General features: G+C 43.6%; 1 protein-coding gene across 1 annotated transcript; it reads left to right on the top strand.

Annotated features, from left to right (window-relative positions):
• The first annotated feature begins 3,877 nt into the window (after nucleotides 1–3,877).
• Nucleotides 3,878–4,183, top strand: LOC136495677 (uncharacterized). The gene has a single exon (XM_066491547.1). The coding sequence runs from the start codon at nucleotides 3,878–3,880 to the stop codon at nucleotides 4,181–4,183; it is 306 nt and encodes a 101-aa protein (XP_066347644.1).
• The last annotated feature ends 16,903 nt before the right edge of the window (nucleotides 4,184–21,086 follow it).

Below are 21,086 nucleotides of genomic sequence, written 5' to 3'. Positions count from 1 at the left end.
GCCATCACCGACGACGAGCATGCTCCACCCACCCTCGCCCGCCACCACCTAGGTCGTTTGACGCGCGCTACTCAGTGGTTGGTGTCGTGAAGACCTCACCGCCGGCGAAGCTCACCGTCGACGAGCCACAGCCGCGCAGTGCCCAGCAGCGCCGCTGCTCTGCTCTGTGTCACTGACGCGTGGGGTCCCCTGACCAGCGGGTCCCACCGGTCAGCGACAGCAGTGTTGTAGGCTAGTTCAAATATTCCAGTTTTTGACTTGTTTTGTTATTTTTGTATCTTTAGTTTGGTAGCTCCTAAAATTGTGAAATAAATATGGTTGTGTTCCTTAGGAAGTGTAGTATTTAGGAAAAATATGTTCTTGGCTTCAACAGTAGAAATTTCTGGAGATTTAAATAGGGATTTCAAATGTGCTTTTGAATGCATTCAAATTTGTTTATTTTATATCTAAAGTTCCTGTGCTCCAAAAATTATGAAATTTTTGTGGTAGGCTATTCTTGTCATACATGAGCTTGGGTAAAAATTTGAGGACCAGTGCATGTGTAGATCTATAGCTATAGATTTTTCTTTTATAAATAGTTAATCCTTGCATGAATTTTTATAAATTGATTATGAGTACAAAATTCCTGAAATTTGTTGGAAGTGATACTAGTACCATATGGATGTTAGGAAAAATAAGAAATCTGTTGCTTGACACTTTTCAATATGATTTTCCATTTATGCTATTTCAAGCCTTGCTTCCTTATCATTTTTGTATAGGATGTTCTACTTAGTAAAATGACATGAAATTTTTATAGTAGTCCTTTGATAGCATTAGTAAGGCTCTGTAAATTTTTGAGAATTTATTAAGCACATCTGATATATATTTATTATTTAACCTGGATATCTAAATAAAATAATAAAGGCAATTTAATAAATAGTTTGGTCTTCACCCTTATATCATCTTAACTGTAATTGGTATGCTTACACTGTCGGTAGGTTCTAGGTTGTCAAATTTTGAATAATTACCTGAAGTAGAAGTGTTATTACTTTATATTGCATGTTAAGTAGTTTCTGGACTGATTCTAGAGTGGGGAGAGTTACATGTTGAAACTGAGGTAGACTGTAAAAATGGTTAATAACAAAGTTGTAGAGATTTTGATAAGCTTTCCAGAAAGTCCAGGATCACTGTTTTTTAATTTGTAGAACTCCAGTTATGAGTGAAACAAGTAGCTACTGTTTGTGGTGTAGTCGATGCATTGTAGAAATAGTTAAGCAGTAATCGAGAAGAGATATGCACCTACTCAAACAACGTGATGCACTTGTTAACATATATGCATTCGTAATACTTATACCATACTCATGCATCTAGGATCGGAGGAAGAGATCACGTTGCTGGAATTCGAAGAAGCAGAGGAAGGGAACCCGCAGGAGAATCCGCAAGCCCCAGCTCCCGAAGGCGTGGAGCAGAACCCTGAAGAGCTTCCGGAGTGCCCTGACCACCGCCCTACTTCCTTTCTACGAGGCAAGCCCCGGAGCATTATAAGTCTCCTAGTAATTTACAAATGTTTACTTACGTATTTATGATTGATGCATTAGGTATAAGAGTTGAATAAAACCACTTGATGCATGTACATTCCTTGTCCAGATATTAACCCTTTAACCGGTATAGGTCCAGGATCGAATATATGCTTAGCCATGCTTAGACCGGTAGAAGTCAGGTGATATCCTGTCACCTGCGAGAGATAGGTGGATACCGGAGCACGGTTGGCTATATCTGCTATCGTGGAATAGAACCATGTGGTAAAAATAAATTGAGACCAGACGGGAAGTCGATAGAGAAGCAACAAGACATGGAGGTCTTGGGTGTGGATTTATCCCCGTCTGTGTCGATTAAGGACCGTACCGTTGTTGGCGCTTCTGACAAGATTGAACGCATGCCTCTCACTTAGCTGGCCGGATAACTCGTTCCGACCGCGAAGCCGAGTAATTCAACTCAAGCCGGGAATCGTTCTGTTGTGCGCTCCTTCCGGGGAACGATCAGACTGAGCCCAAGGGCAGGCTTGGCCTGAGCATCCTGGCATCTGGTGTTCTAGATTGTGCGGCGCGGTACGGACCCACGAAATGTGTACCTGAGTTGTACCAAAGGTGACCTAAGACTATCGTGGCTAATAGATCTGGGTTTGTGTTAGGAATAAATTCCCAGCTGGTTGAAATCGATTCGAATCGCCGTCTCTCCCGGATAGTGAGAAACTTGGCTAGTCCCAACATCGTAGCAACTATATTATGAAACATGATGGTTCAAATGAATATGGAATTACAATACCTGCTATGGTTACTATTGTATGATTCTAAATAATATACCACATGTTTGGCATAGGATAGTTGCTAATCTAGAAATGGATAGTTATAATTAACTTGATAAAAGAATCACAATTGTACAACGGTTAATTGCCTTTTTCGCAAAATGTTGTCAAGTTACGTCCACTTATACAGCCTTGCATAATCCTTGGAGTCATTTTATTTCTGGTTCATGACGGGTAAGTCTAGCTGAGTACCTTCTCGTACTCAGGGTTGATTTTCCCATTGTTGCAGATGGCACTGTGTATCATGGTTATTGCAAGAGTTGCTTTTATCCCACTGTGGATGAGGAGTAAGCCCTAGGCAGGCTTCTTTAGTAATTCCTATCCTTGCTTTTGTGGACCGTGATCTGGCTTGGCACTGTATCAAACTATGTTGGAAACTTTATCTTTGAACTTATTTGCTTCCGCTTTGTTTACCAAACTCAGTTTGTAATAACTTTTATTCGTACTCTGATGACGAAAAGTATCTGCGAACTTTATGAAATATGTGGCATGTATGTTGAATCCTGTACGATCTTGGTTGTTGTAAATCGTTTATCGAGACCCGTCGTGGTACTCGACGGACTGCCGGGTTTATATGGATTCAAGTATGACAGTGCGACCGCTTGCGGATTGCTATTGTACTTGTATTCTTATAAATTGGTTGGTTCTGCGACATTTGGTGAGGAGGCGGTTGGAGTGGTCTTCAGCGGAGGCTAGGACAAAGACAAGCCCAAGCGCACGGATCTAGACAAAGGCCCCTCCACTCAGAGGGGCAAGAAGAATAGGAAGGATCAACACCGGTCGAACGACACCGCGTTGATCGCCGCAACTGAACACATGCCCAAGCAGCCCCAACAGGGATTGCCTGACCACTTCAACAAACTCATGGATGGTCCATGCCCCAATCACGCCTATCCCATCAAACACCTCTACAAGGAGCGTGAGCTCCTCAAACGTTTCCTCCGACAGGCCAGCGTGCCAAAGGAGGGGGACGGCAAGGAGCCGACAGTCAGGAGGGGTGGCACGGTAGGCAAGGATGGAGATAGTTTCCCTAAACTTGAGGAGTGCATCATGATCTTTGGTGGGTCCGACGCCATCTGGTCCAAACGCCAGCATAAGGTACGCTACAGGGAGGCATGTGCCACCGAAACGGTCGTCCCCTCCTTCCTTAGCTGGTCAGAGTCTCCAATCACCTATGATCAGAGGGACCATCCCTCCTGCATCACAAGACCAGGACGCTATCTGCTCATCGTCGACCCCATCATCCGCAAGAAGCGGCTTATGAGGGTGCTAATGGATGGCGGCAGTGGCCTCAACATCCTGTACATTGACACCCTCGATGCCATGCGCATCCCCCAATTGGAACTCCACCTAGCGGGCTCCCCCTTCCACGAGGTAATCCCGGGAGCGTAGGCATACTCGCTCGGGCAGATCAATCTGCCTGTTACGTTCAGCAGCTGAACCAACTTCCACTCGGAGGTTCTCAACTTAGAGGTGGTGGACTTTCTAGGGTCCTACCACACCATCTTGGGGTGGCCAAGCTATGTGAGATTCATGGCAATCCCCAACTACAACTACCTCAAGCTGAAGATGCTGGGACCAAACGGCGTCATCACTGTGAGCAGCGCATTCTCGCACGCCCTCATGTGCGACCACAAACACTACGAGCTCGCCACTGTGGTCGTCAACTTGTCCGAACTCCCGCGGCTCGGGGAGTCATCGGTCCTGGTAGCCTCGGACTGTAACCAACCAACTTCCTCATTGGCCTTCCACCCGCTCGAAGAAACCATGGTGGTGGAAATCGATCCCACCAACCCCACCAAGACAGTGCGGGTCAGGACCCAGCTTGTGGCCAAATAGGAAAGCGAGCTCGTCGACTTCCTGTGTGACAACCGTGATGTCTTCGCATGACAGCCGTCTGACATGCTGGGATACCCCGAGAGGTCACTGAGCACGCACTACGTCTTACCCCGGGCTCTAAACCCACCAAACAACACCTGCATCACTTCGACGACGAAAGGCGCAGGGCCATAGGCGAGGAAATCACCAAACTCCTGGCAGCCGAGTTCATCAGGGAGGTCTTCCATTCCGACTGGCTTGCCAATCCCATCTTGGTCAGAAAAAAGATCAAGAAGTGGAGAATGTGCATCGATTATACTGGACTTAACAAAGCATGCCCGAAAGATCATTTCCCATTACCACGCATAGACCAGATAATTGACTCCACCTCGGGTTGCGAAATCCTCTCCTTTCTGGATGCCTACTCAGGCTATCACCAGATCGCGATGAAAGAGTCTGATTAGCTCGCACCCTCATTCATCACCCTGTATGGTTCGTACTGCTACGTAACCATGCCTTTCGGCCTGAAGAATGCTGGTGCCACCTACCAAAGGTGCATGCAGCAATGCTTCGCTGACCAAATCGGCCCGCTTGACCAGCCCGATCAGGCCAAGCGGCCAAAACCAACAATCGCCATCTATGTTGATGACATAGTGGTCAAAACAGCTCAAGCTTGCGCCCTAATCGCAAACTTGGCTACGACGTTCGCAAACCTTCAAAGGTTCAACATCAAGCTGAATCCCGAAAAGTGTGTTTTTGAGGTTCCAAAGGGGAAACTACTTGGATACATTATATCCAAGCGCGGCATCAAAGCCAACCCTAAAAAGATCATGGTCATCTCCAACATGGGCCCCATACGCAACGTCAAGGGCGTACAGAGACTCGCTGGTTGCCTGGCTGCCTTAAGCCGCTTCATCTCCCAACTCGGTGAACGGGGGATGCCGCTCTACAAACTCCTCAAAAGGACAGACACCTTTGTCTGGACTGAGGAAGCCCAGCAGGCTCTTGAAAGCCTCAAAACATCCCTAATGTCGGCCCCAATCCTCGTCGCTCCCAAGTGGGGAGAACCCCTCCTCCTCTATGTCGCGGCATGTAACCATGTGGTGAGCACCGCCCTGGTCGTAGAGAGGGAGGAACCGGGACACCAGCTCAAAGTGCAGCGACCTGTATACTTTGTCAGAGAAGTGCTTACCGACCCCAAGGTCTGGTACCCTCAGGTGTAGAAACTCCTATACGCTATACTAATGGCGACTAGGAAGCTCCTACACTACTTCACCAACCACAAAGTCACAGTTGTCACTTCATACCCGCTCAGAGACATCATCCGCAACCATGATGCTGCGGGACAAATCTCTAAGTGGGCCCTTGAACTCATGGGCCATGACATCAGGTATACCCCCCGCACCACAATTAAGTCTCAGGCTCTCATAGATTTTGTCGCCGAATGGACGGAGGTCCAGCTACCAGCCCAGGACGTCTCCCATGAGTACTGAACAATGTACTTCGATGGATCCGTAATGGCACCCGGCTCGGGGGATGGAGTGGTTCTGATTTCCCCATATGGGAGTAGGCTCCGCTATGCCATCCGCCTCTAGTTTCTGGCTTCAAACAATGCCATGGAATACAAGGCCCTTATCAATGGACTACGCATCACCATCGAGCTCGACGCTATGTGACTCTACGTTCGTGGTGACTCAGATCTAGTCGTTGATCAAGTCATGAAGGAGTCCTCCTGCAAAAGTCCCCTCATGATAGCATACTACCAAGAGGTGCGCAAGTTCGAGGACAAATTCCAGGGAATCGAACTGCATCACGTCCCTCGAAGGGACAATGACGCCGCTGATTTCCTCGCAAAACTGGCCGCCAGGCAAGATCTGTCCCCAAGCGGAGTCTTCGTCAACGACGTCCACAAGCCATCCACCCACATCCTGGAAGGTTCGACCCAGACACACCCTGATGGCTAGCCGGTGCTCGGGGGATCTGATCCTAGTACCTCTATAACGACATCACCCGCGGACGTCGCCGTATTGGTACTCGATCAAACCGATTGGCAAGTACCACTGCTCGCCTACCTCCTCGAGGAGGTTCTCCCACCTGAAAGAACTAAAGCCCGATGAATCGCTTGATGTGCCAATACCTATGTCATGCTCGGTAATGAACTCTATAAACAAAGTCCATCAGGAGTACTCATGAAGTGTGTTCCCACCAGCCAAAGAAAACAGATCCTCCTCGAGGTCCATTCCGGGATCTGCGGGCGTCATGCGGCCCCAAGGTCCCTGGTCAGAAAAATCTTTCGCCAAGGTTTTTACTGGCCCACCGCACTATGAGATGCAGAGGAGGTCATCCGTAGGTGCGAAGGATGCCAGTTCTACGCTCGACAAACCCATTTACCAACGCAAGAACTCCAGACCATCCCAATCACCTGGCCATTCGTGGTCTAGGGCCTCGACATGGTGGGACCTCTCAAGAAAGGTCTAGGTGGTTTTTCCCACCTACTCGTAGTAGTCGACAAGTTTACCAAATGGATAGAGGCCAAGCCCATCACCAATCTTTGCTCGGAAGAGGCGGTCAAATTCCTCCTCGACATCATCTATCAATTTGGCGTTCCTAACTATATTATCACTGACCACGGGACTAACTTCACCGGGAAGAAGTTCCAAGACTTCAGCAATGGATACGGCATCAGAATTGATTGGGCTTTGGTCGAACATCTATGAACTAACGGTCAGGTCGAACGCGCCAACGGCATGGTCCTCCAAGGACTCAAGACGCGCATCTTCGACCAACTCAACAAACACGTCGGGCGGTGGGTTGTAGAGGTCCCAGCAATCCTCTAGAGCCTAAGAATGACCCCAAACCAATCGACAGGATTCACACCTTTCTTCCTGGCCTATGGAGCGGAAGTTGTGTTGCTGTCCGACCTCGACCACGGCGCACCGAGAGTAAAAGCTTTCTATCGCGACCAAGCCACGGTGGCTCAACAAGACGTGGTCGACCTGCTCGAAGAGGCCCGTGAGACAACCGTCATTCGCTCCACCCACTATCAAGAAACCCTCCGCATGTACCACAAAAGGAAGATCAGAGGAAGGATTCTCGAAGTCGGTGATCTTGTGCTACGAAGGACCCAATCGACGAAGGAAAAACACAAGCTCTCTCCACCCTGGGAAGGCCCCTATATGGTAATCGAGGTAATCCGATCGGGCACCTACCGACTGGAGGACAACAACGGCAATGTTCTCAACAACATTTGGAACATTGAACAACTATGTCATTTTTCCCTTAGAACCGATCTAAACACCTTCGGTTAAAGCACATGCTCCTGTAAGAGCGCCCCCGCCCAAACACTTTCAACTCGGGTCGCTCGGGGGCTCCATAAATATACAAATATTGAGTACTACCTCTCTGTTTTGTTTACTATTGTATGGAGAAATTCCTTCCTACCCTAACGAAGGGGTAGTTCATTCCTTTAAATTTACCTTATGTAGTTTTGCTTTAAAAATTCCGACTGATTGCACCCCGCCTTTTCCTACGGCTACAACCGGTCGAGCCTCGTGGGCCATGCCCTAGGCTCGCAAAGTTGTGACCTACGGAACAAACGGGTAGGTACGAGATAGAAAGAAATTTAAAACAAAATTATGCTAAGGAGAAACTAAGGAATGGAAGGGAACAAGCTTCCCCGAATGGAATAACTCCATCATAGAAAACAAAATACCATTATAGCTATTAAGTACATGAACATTTTATATGGGGGGCTTCCCCCACAAATTTAAAACTACTACGGCCACTCGACAACTTCACTTGAATGCCAGAAGAGACAACCAGACCTCCCTGAGTCGATCGAATCACCCAGGATAGATCAACCGGCCTCCCGAGTCGATCGAATCACCCAGGATAAGCACCTGAGATACAGGTAGGAAGCGAAGGGGCGCCCCATGTGAGCCATGCTGACTCCATCTTGAATGACGAGCATGGGTCTCGGTCGAACATTTTTGACTAAAGCTCTCCAAACCCTGTCTCTCAGGTCATCAAGGTAAGCATATGTTCATTAAATACAAAACTGTTCACACTAGGGCTAACCCACGATTGACAAGCATAGGTCCCAGACGGACGTTCCCGAATAGAGCCCGATGAACCCTGTCTCTCTAGTCTTCAAGGTAAAACACTATCAAAGCCCCTCTATTTTAGTTTAAAACATTCATACATCTATACACGCATTTCATTCCATACGCCTGAATCCCCCGGACGGTTAGGGCATGAACCACCCGGGGGCTCGGGAACTAAGCATCGCACGTGCAGCGAAATGCACCAGAATGCTCCATGTTGCGCCATGAAGTGGTGGCTTGCCTCATTCGACATGAGCAACCAAACAGAGCCAGGGGAGAAAACCATTGATGAGCACCATGCGGCCTTTGCCTGGTCTGGCAAACCGGGTCATCTCAACCTTCTCATTCGATCCTGAACCTCTCGCCAGACCCACAGAATCCCCATCAAGGGGAGGCCGTCAGGCCACCTGGGTCGCTCTACAGAATGACCTAGGCGTCTACCGGGTTGCAGGTAAAGGAGTAGTGGAATGCCACAATAGGGCTATATCGACCCCGTCACGAACGATAGACCCGGATTCCACTTGATCACACCCGTTAGCGAGCTCACCGAGCTAGTCTTCGAGACTAAGCAATCAGGATAGGTGACGAAACTCAGTCCCTCTAGTTGTGAGGAACTGGATGGGGTAGCACAAAACAACTCACAACCCCCATGAAGGCCCGACAGGGCTCAGGGGCTTAAATGCCATGGGACCGCGACTTCGAACTCACGTCGACGGGATAGGCGACATTTGGCTATGGCTCTTGGGACCGTGACTCCTAAACTCGCATCGATGGGATAGGCGACATCTAGCTACGGCTCTTGGGACCACGACTCCAAACTCATGTCGATGGGATAGGCAACATCTGGCTATGACTTTTGGGACCGCGACTCCTAAACTCGCGTCGACAAGATAGGCAACATCTGGCTATGGCTCTTGGGACCGCAACTCCTAAACTCACATCAACAGGATCAGCGACATCCGGCTATGGCTCCTAGGACCGTGGCTCCTAAACTCGCATAACGGCTTCCTGAATTAACTAAAACTAACTCTCTCAGTCCACGGCGAGCACCGACGCCTAGGACTACTCGCGACTCCACCTTACCCAATCCCATGGTGCGCACCGACGCCAAAGATCAAACTCTGTTGCATCCAAAACTAAGTTGTCTCCATCCACGGTGCGCACCAACGTTAGGGTTTGTTTCAAAAACTAAAGACTTCCTCGCCTGATCCTCGGCGCGCACCGACGTCAGGATCAATAAGCTCTGTCTCAATCCAATCCCCGCGCTTAAAAACACCTCGGCTGCACAACGACACCATGGTTAAAACAAAATTATGTCTTAAAAACTCAAAAAACACGTGCACCCATAGACACCACACAAAGAAACCCCCAGCCGGTTCTGCCCAAACCACCTAGGGGCTCAGGGGCTACACCCACAAGTGCGCTCGCACGCACCCGCCAGCAAAACGAAAAAAATCCCCTAGATGATTCGGCTCGAATCACCCGAAGGCTCGGGGGCTCCTGTCGGGTTCATAAACCCGGGGTCCCACGGGGACCGGCTTCCATGCCAGGGCTCGGCCCAGGAAAACGGCCTTTCTTTCCCCTGGACTGGCCCGAGAGTCTAAGCTCAATAGACCAGAGCACTCGCTTCAGGCCTAGGCCGCCTTTGGCCCATCTCTCAGACCAGAGCACTAGCTCAGGCTCAGGCCAACTCTGAACGGTCTCTCTGATCAGAGCGCTAGCGTTAGGCCCTGGCTACCTCCGCATGTCCTCCATTCAGAAAGCCTGACCCAAGGACCTCCTCCGACTCTGACCCCGTGTCTCCCATCGGGGTTCATAGAAAACCTTGCTCATCGCTATTCTCTGACTAGCGTGATAGAACCGACTGGGGACCATCCGACCAGGGATGCCCGCTCAGAAAGAACCAGAAGGCATGCGGAGAAAGGCAAGGCATAGCTCACAAATCAACACCACTATACCAGGGACCATACCCTACGCAAAATAGTGCTCTACAGCCACCCTGACACAGAGTATTGTAGGGGCCGCTAGAAACTCCCATATGGTAAGTCCCCCGCATGTCTCTGAACATCGATCGCAGTATGGGCTCCATGATTTGCCATACTGAGGTGAACATAGCACGGCTCCTCACATGCCACTAGGCATCTAGAAGTATTTATAGGTACCGGCGTCCATCCTTCCTGAAGAAGATAGCTCAACCCCCATGCACATCTGACATCCTAGAGCGACATCAACAGTATTGGGGGGTGTCAACCATTATCTAGTTTTCATCACCATAGGCAACAAGGCTTAGAAACATCCGTACTCTCTCCCCCTCACCTGTAAAAGCCACCCCCTTCATCTATAAAAGGGGATGCGCTCCCTCCAACAAGGGGAGATCAACTTCTTCAAGCTTAGACTCACTAGATAGACATCAACACTCCCAACCATAGGACCACCCAGTTTCGACCGCGACCCTTCCGGTAAGAGCCAATAGAACCTCTTGTATCCCCCCTTCTTCCTCCTTCTCGTTTGTACCCCCACTACAGACTTCGAGCACCTGGGCTCCGGAATAAAGTCACTAATCAACCCCGACTGGACGTAGGGCATGTTGCCTAAACCAGTATAAATCCTGTGTTATTGAGTGCTAGGCCACCTCCGATCACAACGTACATCAAAACTACAAATATTTATTAGTTGGTCACTTTCTGCACCGACAGCACCATAAAAGCCATCATCTTCACGGACAATGCCAAGATCTGCTTCACAATCAAGGATAAAAAGGAAAAGTTTTCTTTCAAAAACCGCATCTTGCGATCTCCTAGACATCCACAAACATCGTACCTGCCCGAAGAGACAACAGTGACCAAGAAGAAGAACAGGAGAAGGAGGAAGAGCAAAGCCAGGCAGTCACAAGAAGAATCAGTCAACACACTCCGATCAGAGTACGACCACCTCCTTGCTTCACCATTCCTTGCTAAGAAGGATGATCTAGGAGTACCCACGATCGAGTGTACCATTGGACAAAGGATATTTCATTAGACCTTCTGTGACATTGCATTAGGTGTCAATATAATGTCTAAGGTAATGTATGGATACTTATTCGGTGATGAACCTTTATTCTCTACATATATGCAATTGTAGATGGCGGACCTAATCAATCAGATTCCCTGGTGGGAATAGTAAAAGATGTTATGGTAAGAATACACGATTAGTTTGCCCTTGTCGACTTCATGGTTCTAAACATGGGTGAAGAAGATGATGATACACCCATCATTCTTGGAAGACCGTTCCTCAACACAACCAACACAATCATCTACGTCGGAATCTAGATAGGTCCACTTCTAATTTCTTTGAGAAAAGGTACGCTGTTATTTTAATAGTTATACTACTTATGAACAGCCCAAGAAGACCCACTCTAGGAGGAGACATCGATCATCCCAACGCCGAAAAGAATCAACCTCCAAAGAATGAATGGAAAGAAGATGAAGAACTTGAAGAAATTGTGAAAGATGAACCTACTCCTGCCTAAGTGAAGCCCATAGACCAAGCAGGTATGGAAAAAGAAGGTGACATCACCATCAGAGACACCATCACAAGATGTGCAGCATCTGGGTCTCCATCGTTTAGACCAGATGATGCACACGAAGAGTAAAGGGTTGTTTTCAACCAAGTCCTGTCCGGGGGACTCAAAAAAATTCAAACCCTAGCCATGAGGTAACATTTGTAGTTATCCATATTTACTTTTTAGTATTGCATGAATTACTTTTCACTTTAGCATATTCATTTTTCTACATTAGCATTACATTTTGAAAAGGAAGATAAAAAGTTTCATGACTGCATTACATCATCAGTATCATAAAGTCTTAGCCCCATGTGAAAAAATTTCTCGGTGTGTAAAAGCCCAAGGGAGAATTCACTGTGCTGGCATAAAAATAATAATATATATCATGCATGCATATTTTTCTTTCTGCATTATATAAATAAGGAAATCCAAAAAGATATTAGAAAGACATCTTGTTAAAAAACTGCCAAAATAGAAATCTATCAAACCCCCAAGGACAACAAATCTCTGAATGGCTGATCACTAATCCCTTATCCTAATCTAGTGCCATGAGTTTTGGTGTTCTTGTTGGAGTATTTTGTAGGATGATCAAGAGTAAAACCATCCATCTGAAAGTATATTTTTCTGAACCGCTCCTACACCCGCTGCACAAGGAACCCTACTTCTGGACATATGAGAAAGACTTATGTTGGTAGATTCACTCTAAGAAAGACCACGACAACATCCAGCTTGAGGGAGAAGCATCCCCAATATATCTAGCTAAGTATTTCTTTTCATCTGCTATTTTTAAGTTTGCTATAATAGTTGCTAAAAATAATAAAGAAATAAAAAGATGCATAACAAACTAAAAGCATAATAAAAATTTATCTTAGCTAGTTATATATATATATTAAGGTGTGATTTAAAAAAATGAAAACAAAATACAAAGTGTGTGTCTAGTTTTCTATTTTTAGGAGCTAAATAAATGAACTCTGAGGATAATCTCTTGCAATGGAAATGATGAATAGTTGCTCTGTCATAATTCCTTTCAAGTACCTAGTTTTTAGCCTTGAATTCTCCTGAGTTTTGGATATGACTGTTTTGATATAAGAATTTACTCTGAACTTAAAACTCGTGGGTAGCATATGCTTGATCTAAGTATAAGGTAATTGACGGATATGATATGAGAAGATCTGAGCTGTTGTTTATCTTGTTCCAAGTGACACTAAAGTTCTGGAGGTTTATCTTTTGAAAAATATGAAAATCCTACATGACGAGCTTCTGTATGATAAAGCTTGAATTCCTACCAGAGCCATATATGATATTTAGATTAGGAAAATTTCCACATATATGTTGCTTGCATTGCATTGAGTTTAGTCAAGCTTTGTTGACCCTTATGAGAGGTTTGTCATGCTCTCAAAATCAAGATCACATACACACCACCCAAATATGCACTACTCCAACACTGAGAGTAGGCGCAACAACATGCCATTCCATCTAGATCCACCTAAAAATATTTTACTCCTACATTGGTAGTAAACACCAAAAATATTTTTGTTAGGATATCCACCAAATAAATGCTCCAGGTTCATGTTCCTATCTCTCAAAAGTTTTGTTGCATAAAAGAAGCATGTGGCTATGTAAAAGTTCATAAAAAAGAAAAAGAAAAAAAAGAGATGAAAAAATGGACAAGTGTCTGAATTATCAAAACAATGGGTACTTAAATGCCTGCCCGAAAAAAAAGAGAAAGAGAAAAGATGAATAAGATAGCTCATGTTTTCTTGCCAAAGTTGTTTCCAAGTTTCAAGGGAGAGATATATTTTCAAGGATCATAGTAGAAATAGGTTAGCCACCATATATATGCACCTCATATATCCATACACATGCACATCTTGATTTGAATTGTATGAATCAACTCTCTTTGGATCTGAGATTTGACTTTATAATATATGTATTGCAAGTATGCTCTTTTATGCTTTTTCCACTCCTATGAACTCCACATAAGCTTTAGTTGTACGAAGACAAAGGCATAACATCACTTTTGCCTTGGTGAGGATCCACAAATACCACAGATATTGAGAGACTTGAGAGTCATACAATGGAAGCTCTAAGTTTTATTTTGAAAACCTATAAAAACTCTGGAATAATGGTTGAACGAAGAACTTGAGACATAGTGCTTGACTTGATCGTTTTGTCTTTCAATTGCTCAAGACCCAAGTAAAGACTAAGAATCCCCATGGTTGAAGGTAATATGGGTAAGTTTGAAAGTCAGATCGGTTCATCCTAATCCAGAGGAGAATTCTTGAACGCATGTGTACTTTTGAGGAGTTGAGTCGATGTTTTCAAAATCCTTAAGCTCCTGATCCAGTGTACTAAATTTAGCTTTGCTAAGGGACTAGCAAAGGGTATGCTTGGGGGAGTTTGTTGTCAATAGTTAACAATAATTATAAACCATCAATTTAACATATATATGGGCATAAAAATAATCACCAATGAAGGTCTAGGGGTTTAAACTAATAAATTCCATGAGTTTTGGTGAATATATATTTTTGTAGGGTTTATTCAGAAAACTGTCAAGGTGGACCTACATGTCAGATTTAATTGTGCTTATCCGCAGCAAAATGGACACCAGAAGGTTCTAGAAGACTCGAGAGGACTACGCGCTGAGACAGAGAGGCAGAGGCTACCCCCACCTGCAGGTCACCCAACCTCCTAGGCCCACCTATCAGCCCCTCCTTCGAATGTTGATTCTTCACCAGCCTTCTACGTTGCATCTATGTCGTTCTTTAAGTCAGTTTGATCCAAGGGCTCACGTTGGACGTTCCAGACTATATATACCTAGCCCCTGCCACCCCCTAGGCATAATCATAAGTCATTTGAGAATATAGAAACCCTAATCATCCTTAGTGCTCCACCATATTCTAGGGCATACCTAGTTAGGCTAGGTCTAGAGGGAGGCAAGTAGGCTTCGCTTGGATTCTCGATCTTGCCAAGAGCATGGTTTGGTATAATCTTTGTACCTCCTCTCTTTTGTACCTTTATTATTTTTATATGCAAGTTACAATTGTTATGACAATATTAGTATTCATCTTATTCATGTTCTTCATTATAATGTTCATCGTCTACTTTGATTATATGCTTAGTATAGTTGGATTATCATCATGTTCATGCATAAGTTCGTATAGCGCTCACTCTAAGGTACCATGGGTGAGTGGTTGATATTGTGTAAGCATGGTGCTTATACATTGTTTACCTATGGATACACCATATATTCTGGGTCATGTGGTAGATCGTGGATGTTGACACTCCCGTTGAGTCCTTTATAGTCCACTCCTCGAATATAGACACATGTAGGGTCTGGTTACGAAGGAAGAACAAGATCTGTTCTTAATCTTCCTTAGTAATATCCATAGAAAGAAGTACTCTGAGTGATTTATCATTATTATTATTCAATACTTATCATATATCTTATCCTATGACTTACTCTTGTTATGAGTGGAACATTGGTTATGGTTTATTTCTCCATCAATAGTATAAGTTATCAATACATGTCCATGCTAGACATTCCCTATGGTAAAAATATAAATAACGATACCTGGAATACTCTCGGGTGAAGTGCTACAATGGTATATTATCTGTGCGCTTACAGATTCCTTTCATTTATATATGTATTCTTCCTAGTCACATAATTTAATAAAGAACTACTTAGTATTATTCTAGTAGTAATGCTAGGTATTACCAACAAGCATCTCTGGCATCATCACTAGGGATGACAACCTAGTAAAGTAATATTAGGAGACATAGGTTTATAATCCTTTGGTCAGAAGTCAGAACAGAACCCCTTCCAAAATAGAAGAGGATGGGAAAACAAATTCTCTGTCAGGACACTAATCAACACCTACTCCTACGTGTGGAGTAGTGCTACCACTCTATAGGACATACTATAGGTGGCTATTAAAACAAGTGACAAGATAATAAATACCAATAAGCATTTCTGGTGCTGTCGCTGAGGACTAGATTTCAAACTTTGTTCTTAGTATCAACGCTAAGAAATGTCAACACATGCCTCATGGCAAAGCCTGCCAAGGTAAAATATGATGTGAGTGATGATGATTGTGAAAGTGATGGATGTAGGAATGATGAGGAGGAGGAGTACACCAAGGAGGAGCTCATGGATATGTGTGGGCAAGTGCACACTTTCTTTGAGATGAAGAGAAAGGAATGCAAAGAATTGCGCAAGAAGATCAAATCTCTCGAGCAATCCTTTGATGAGCTAAGTGCCTCTCATGAGAGTCTAAGGGAAGACCATGATATGCTTGGAAAAGCTCACTCTAAGCTTGAAAATGCTCACTCCTCTCTCCTCAAGTAAGTCAAGGAGGAAGAAGCCAAGAAGGAGCAAGTGATTATGACATGTGATGTGGGACTAACACGTGATATTATTGATGAATCTTTTTATAAGCACATTGCTGTTGCTCCCACTAACCCTCCTTGTAGCACTACAACTTCTACTTCACCTTTGAGTGATGGTTTCGCTTGTGATGCCTCACTAATGGTGGAAAATGAGACTCTCAAGAAGGAGGTGAATGAACTCACTTGTCCCTTAGGCAATGCCTATGGTGGAGATGCCCGCTTGCTAAAATGCTTGGGTAGCCAAAGATTTTCTCTCAATAAACAGGGATTAGGCTATACCCCCAAGAAAGGCAAGGTGGCCTTTGTCACTCCCAAAGCTAGCTTTGTGAAGGGCAATGGTCGGTTTTGCAATAGATGCAAGCAAGTTGGGCATATAGAGCAATATTGCAAGACTAACAAGAATAAGCAACCTAATGTATACTTAATTAGATTTGATTCTTGTTACATGCTTGTTAAGGGTGTCAATGGTGTGAACGCTAAGTTCATTGGTACACCAATTGTGGGCTCAAAGAAGATGGCCATTTGGGTACCAAAGACCATTGGTAAGTAACCTTCAAGGACCCAAGCAAGTTTGAAGTACCTAAAAAGAATTGATCTTCTCTTGTAGGTCAATTATAAAACCAGAGGAAGGCATTGGATGCTTGATAGTGGGTGCACACAATACATGACCGATGATTTAAGAATGTTCAATTCAATCAATGAAAATGATAGCAATGGGAGTGATAGTATCACATTTGATGACAATGGCAAAGGCAAGGTCAAAGGGCTTGGTAAGATTGCAATATCCAACGACTTTAGCATTTCCAATGTGCTACTAGTAGAGAGCTTGAACTTCAACCTATTATCAAGTAGCTCAATTGTGTGATCTTGGTTTCAAGTGCATATTTGGAGTTGATGATGTAGAGATCATAAGTGTAGATGTCTCTAACTTGATATTCAAAGGTTTTAGATATGAGAATCTATACTTAGTTGATTTCAATGCTAGAGAAGCCCAATTGTCAACATGTTTACTCACTAAGTCTAGCATGGGTTGGTTATGGCATAGAAGGCTTGGTCATGTTGGAATAAACAATTGAATAAGTTGATTAAGCATGATATAGTTAGAGGCTTGAAAGATGTCACATTTGAGAAGGATAAGCTTTGTAGTACATGTTAAGCCTAGAAAGCAAGTTAGCAACACACATCCTAAGAAGAGCACGATGAGTACATCTAAGGCATTTGAGTTGTTGCACATGAATTTGTTTGGACCAACCACTTACACTAGAATTGGTGGAAACAAATATGGATTTGTGATTGTGGATGATCTCACTAGATATACATGGGTGTTCTTTCTTGTTGACAAGAGCGATGTATTTGCAACCTTCAAAACTTTGATCAAGAGAATTCACAATTAGTTTAAAACAACCATCAAGAAAGTGAGAAGTGACAATGGAAGTGAGTTCAAGAATACAAGAATTGATGAGCTTTGTGATCAGTTTGGAATTAGGCATCAATTCTCGGTCAAGTACACTCCTCAATCAAATGGCCTAGTTGAGAGGAAGAATAGAACCTTGATTGACATGGCAAGATCAATGTTGAGTGAGTACAATGTGTCATTCATTTTGAACCAAAACAATCAATATGACTTGCTACTATAGCTACCAACTCTATTGTCATACCATGATGGAGAAGACACCATATGAGCTCTTGAATGAAAGAAAGCCCAATATTGCATACTTCTGGGTCCTTTGGTTGCAAATGCTACATATTGAAAAAGGCACTAGATTGAGCAAGTTTGAGAAGAAATGTGATGAAGGTTTCTTATTTGGTTACTCTACTACTAGCAAGGCTTATAGAGTTTGGAATTTGGCTAATGGTACTCTTGAGGAGGTTCATGATGTGGAATTTGATGAAACCAATGGTTCTCAAGAGGAAAATGAGAATCTAGATGATGTGAGAGGCACTTAATTGGTCAATGCAATGAAGAACATGGACATTGGTGACATATGGCCTAGAGAGGTGATCAATGTTGAAGATGACAAAGATCAAATGCTCTCTAACTCAAATGTGCAAGCTAGTGGTTCTCATGATCAAGTTTAAGCAAGTGCTAGTGATGACAAAGTGCAAGATCAACAAGTGGCTAGTTCATCATCTCAACCAAATGATCAATCAAATGCAAGCAATCAAGTGCAAGTGCTCCAATCAACCAATGTTGCAAGAGATCACTCATTAGACTCTATAATTGGTGATATCTCTAGAGGTATGCAAACAAGATCAAGATTGGCATTATTTTGTGAACACTTCTCATTTGTCTCATCCATTGAACCAAGAAGATAGATGAATCTTTGAAGGATGTTGATTGGGTAAATGCTATGCATGAAGAGCTAAACAACTTCATAAGAAATCAAGTATGGGAATTAGTTGAGAGGCCTAAGGATCATAATGTGATTGGAACCAAATGGGTCTTTCGGAACAAGCAAGATCAAGATGGGATTGTTGTAAGGAACAAAGCAAGACTAGTGGCTCAAGGTTACACTCAAGTTGAAGGTCTTGACTTTGAAGAAACATATGTCTCAGTTGCAAGATTGAAAGTAATTAGGATCTTGTTAGCCTATGCTTGTGCCCACAACATCAAGTTGTACCAAATAGATGTGAAAAGTGCATTTCTAAATGGGAACATCAATGAGCTTATGTATGTTGAGCAACCTCTCGGTTTTGAAGATGAGAAGAAGCCCAACCTATGTCTATAAGTAGAGAAAGGCTTTGTATGGATTGAAATAAGCACCTAGAGCATGGTATGAGAGATTGAGGGATTTCCTACTCTCTAAGGGATTTAAGATGGGAAAGGTTGACACCACTCTCTTCACCAAGAAGATAGGCAATGACTTGTTTGTGTTGCAAATCTATGTTGATGATATCATATTTGGATCAACCAATCAAGATTTTTGTGAGAAGTTTGGAAAGATGATGGCAAGTGAGTTTGATATGTCCATGATTGGAGAGCTTAGTTACTTCCTTGATCTTCGAATCAAGCAAATAAAGAATGACATATTTGTGAGTCAAAGCAAGTACATCAAAGACATGCTCAAGAAGTTTGGCATGGATAAAAGCAAAGCTATTAGTACACCAATGGGGACAAATGGAAGCATGAATAGTGATGCTAGTGGTAACATGGTGGATCAAAAGTTGTATCGGTCTATGATTAGAAGCCTACTCTATGTGACCTGCATCAAGGCCGGATGTTATATTTAGTGTATGCATGTGTGCAAGATTTCAAGCCTCACCAAGAGAAAGTCATTTGAAAGCAACAAAGAGAATATTGAGGTACTTGAAGCATACACAAAATGTTGGATTGTGGTATCCCAAAGGTGCAAAGTTTGAGCTTATTGGATATTCCGATTCAGGATTATGTGGGATGCAAAGTTGAGAGAAAGAGCACATCGGGCACATGTCAACTATTAGGAAGATCACTTGTGTCTTGGTCATCATAGAAGCAAAATAGTATAGCACTTCCAACCGCTGAAGCGGAGTACATTTCGGTCGGCAGTTATTGTGCACAATTACTTTGGATGAAGGCAACTTTGAAGTGACTTTAGAATAAAGTTCAAACAAGTGCCATTGCTATATGACAATGAGAGTGCCATGAAGCTCACCAACTAATTCAGGTTCAACATTCAAGAACAAAGCACATAGATGTCCACCATCATTTAATAAGAGACCACCAATAAAAAGGGGATATTTGCATTGAGAGTGTGGTCACCTGATGATCAACTTGCCGATATCTTCACAAAGCCACTTGATGAGAAGAGGTTTTGCAAGCTAAGCAATGAATTGAACATACTTGACTTCTCAAATATGTGTTGAAGCACCCCATATATGACATGCCTCTCCTTCGAGTAAAGCAAGGTAAAGTTGATTGACATGTTCATTCATCCATTGCTAAGGACTTGTTTAGTGCATATAGCCATTCCTATCATGTCTTAGGCTCATTCATCAAAATTAAACGAATTTGATGCTTATATGGTGCCACTATTGCTTGTATGCTTGAAATGATCTAGTGGTAACATATGACATGTTTATGGGCTTGTGAACCTATTGTTTGATCTAGAGAATGAGCTATAAGTGTTTAACTCAACATGGTGCATGATAACCCTTATTTGGAGGTGTGAAAAAGCTTGTTCTTGGATCAAACCGAGTTAAATATCTTTTGCAAATGATCTAGATTGAACCAAATTGGAAAAATGATCCTTACTTCATATGATTTCACACAACCTATCTAAAATTTGAGCTCACCATTTGTGGTCATTACTGACAAAGGGGGAGAAGTAATTCCCAAAGATAAGGAAAAGGGGGAGAGAGACCAAAGATAGTAAGATAGGTGAAAAGACGGGGATCAATTAAAATTTAAAGCACACAAGTAGGGGGACCAAGCTCATAAACTTGTATGTTGCAATTGTATGTGCATTACATATGATTGCTTGCATGGCACAAGTTCTTAAAATTCCCTATCCATGCTTGTGTGGTGTACGCTAGATTATAGGAAATGATTGATGAAATGAAAACTAGCATATATAGGATAGCTAGATATACCTTGATCTTTTACAAGTGGCACTAGAACCTTGCTTCTAATATTGATCTCACGAGGTATATAGTTTGTCTTTGCTTTTCAAGTGATATCCAACAAATCTTGGTGCTAAGGATGGTGTTCAAATGGCAAATTCGATTAGTATCATGCTTCAAAGGTCCATTCTTTATACCTTAGCATCATTTGGTAGCTATTACTCTCCCAAACTTCTAATCCATGCATATATCCAAGCTTTCAAATCCAAACTCTTAGCATATATGTAGGGAGAGCTAATACTACCAATTTGGGTTGATGAAACTTGTCCATAACCTTTACACATGGTAATAT

Source organism: Miscanthus floridulus, chromosome 12, assembly GCF_019320115.1.
Source record: "Miscanthus floridulus cultivar M001 chromosome 12, ASM1932011v1, whole genome shotgun sequence".
Lineage (NCBI taxonomy): Eukaryota > Viridiplantae > Streptophyta > Magnoliopsida > Poales > Poaceae > Miscanthus > Miscanthus floridulus.
The sequence above is the reverse complement of the archived record's forward strand: the minus strand, read 5'-3'. Positions and strand labels throughout refer to the sequence as shown.

Bases quoted from the DNA above. Each gene is read 5' to 3' on its own strand.
- LOC136495677 (XM_066491547.1), top strand. From the start codon at position 3,878: ATGGCAATCCCCAACTACAACTACCTCAAGCTGAAGATGCTGGGACCA.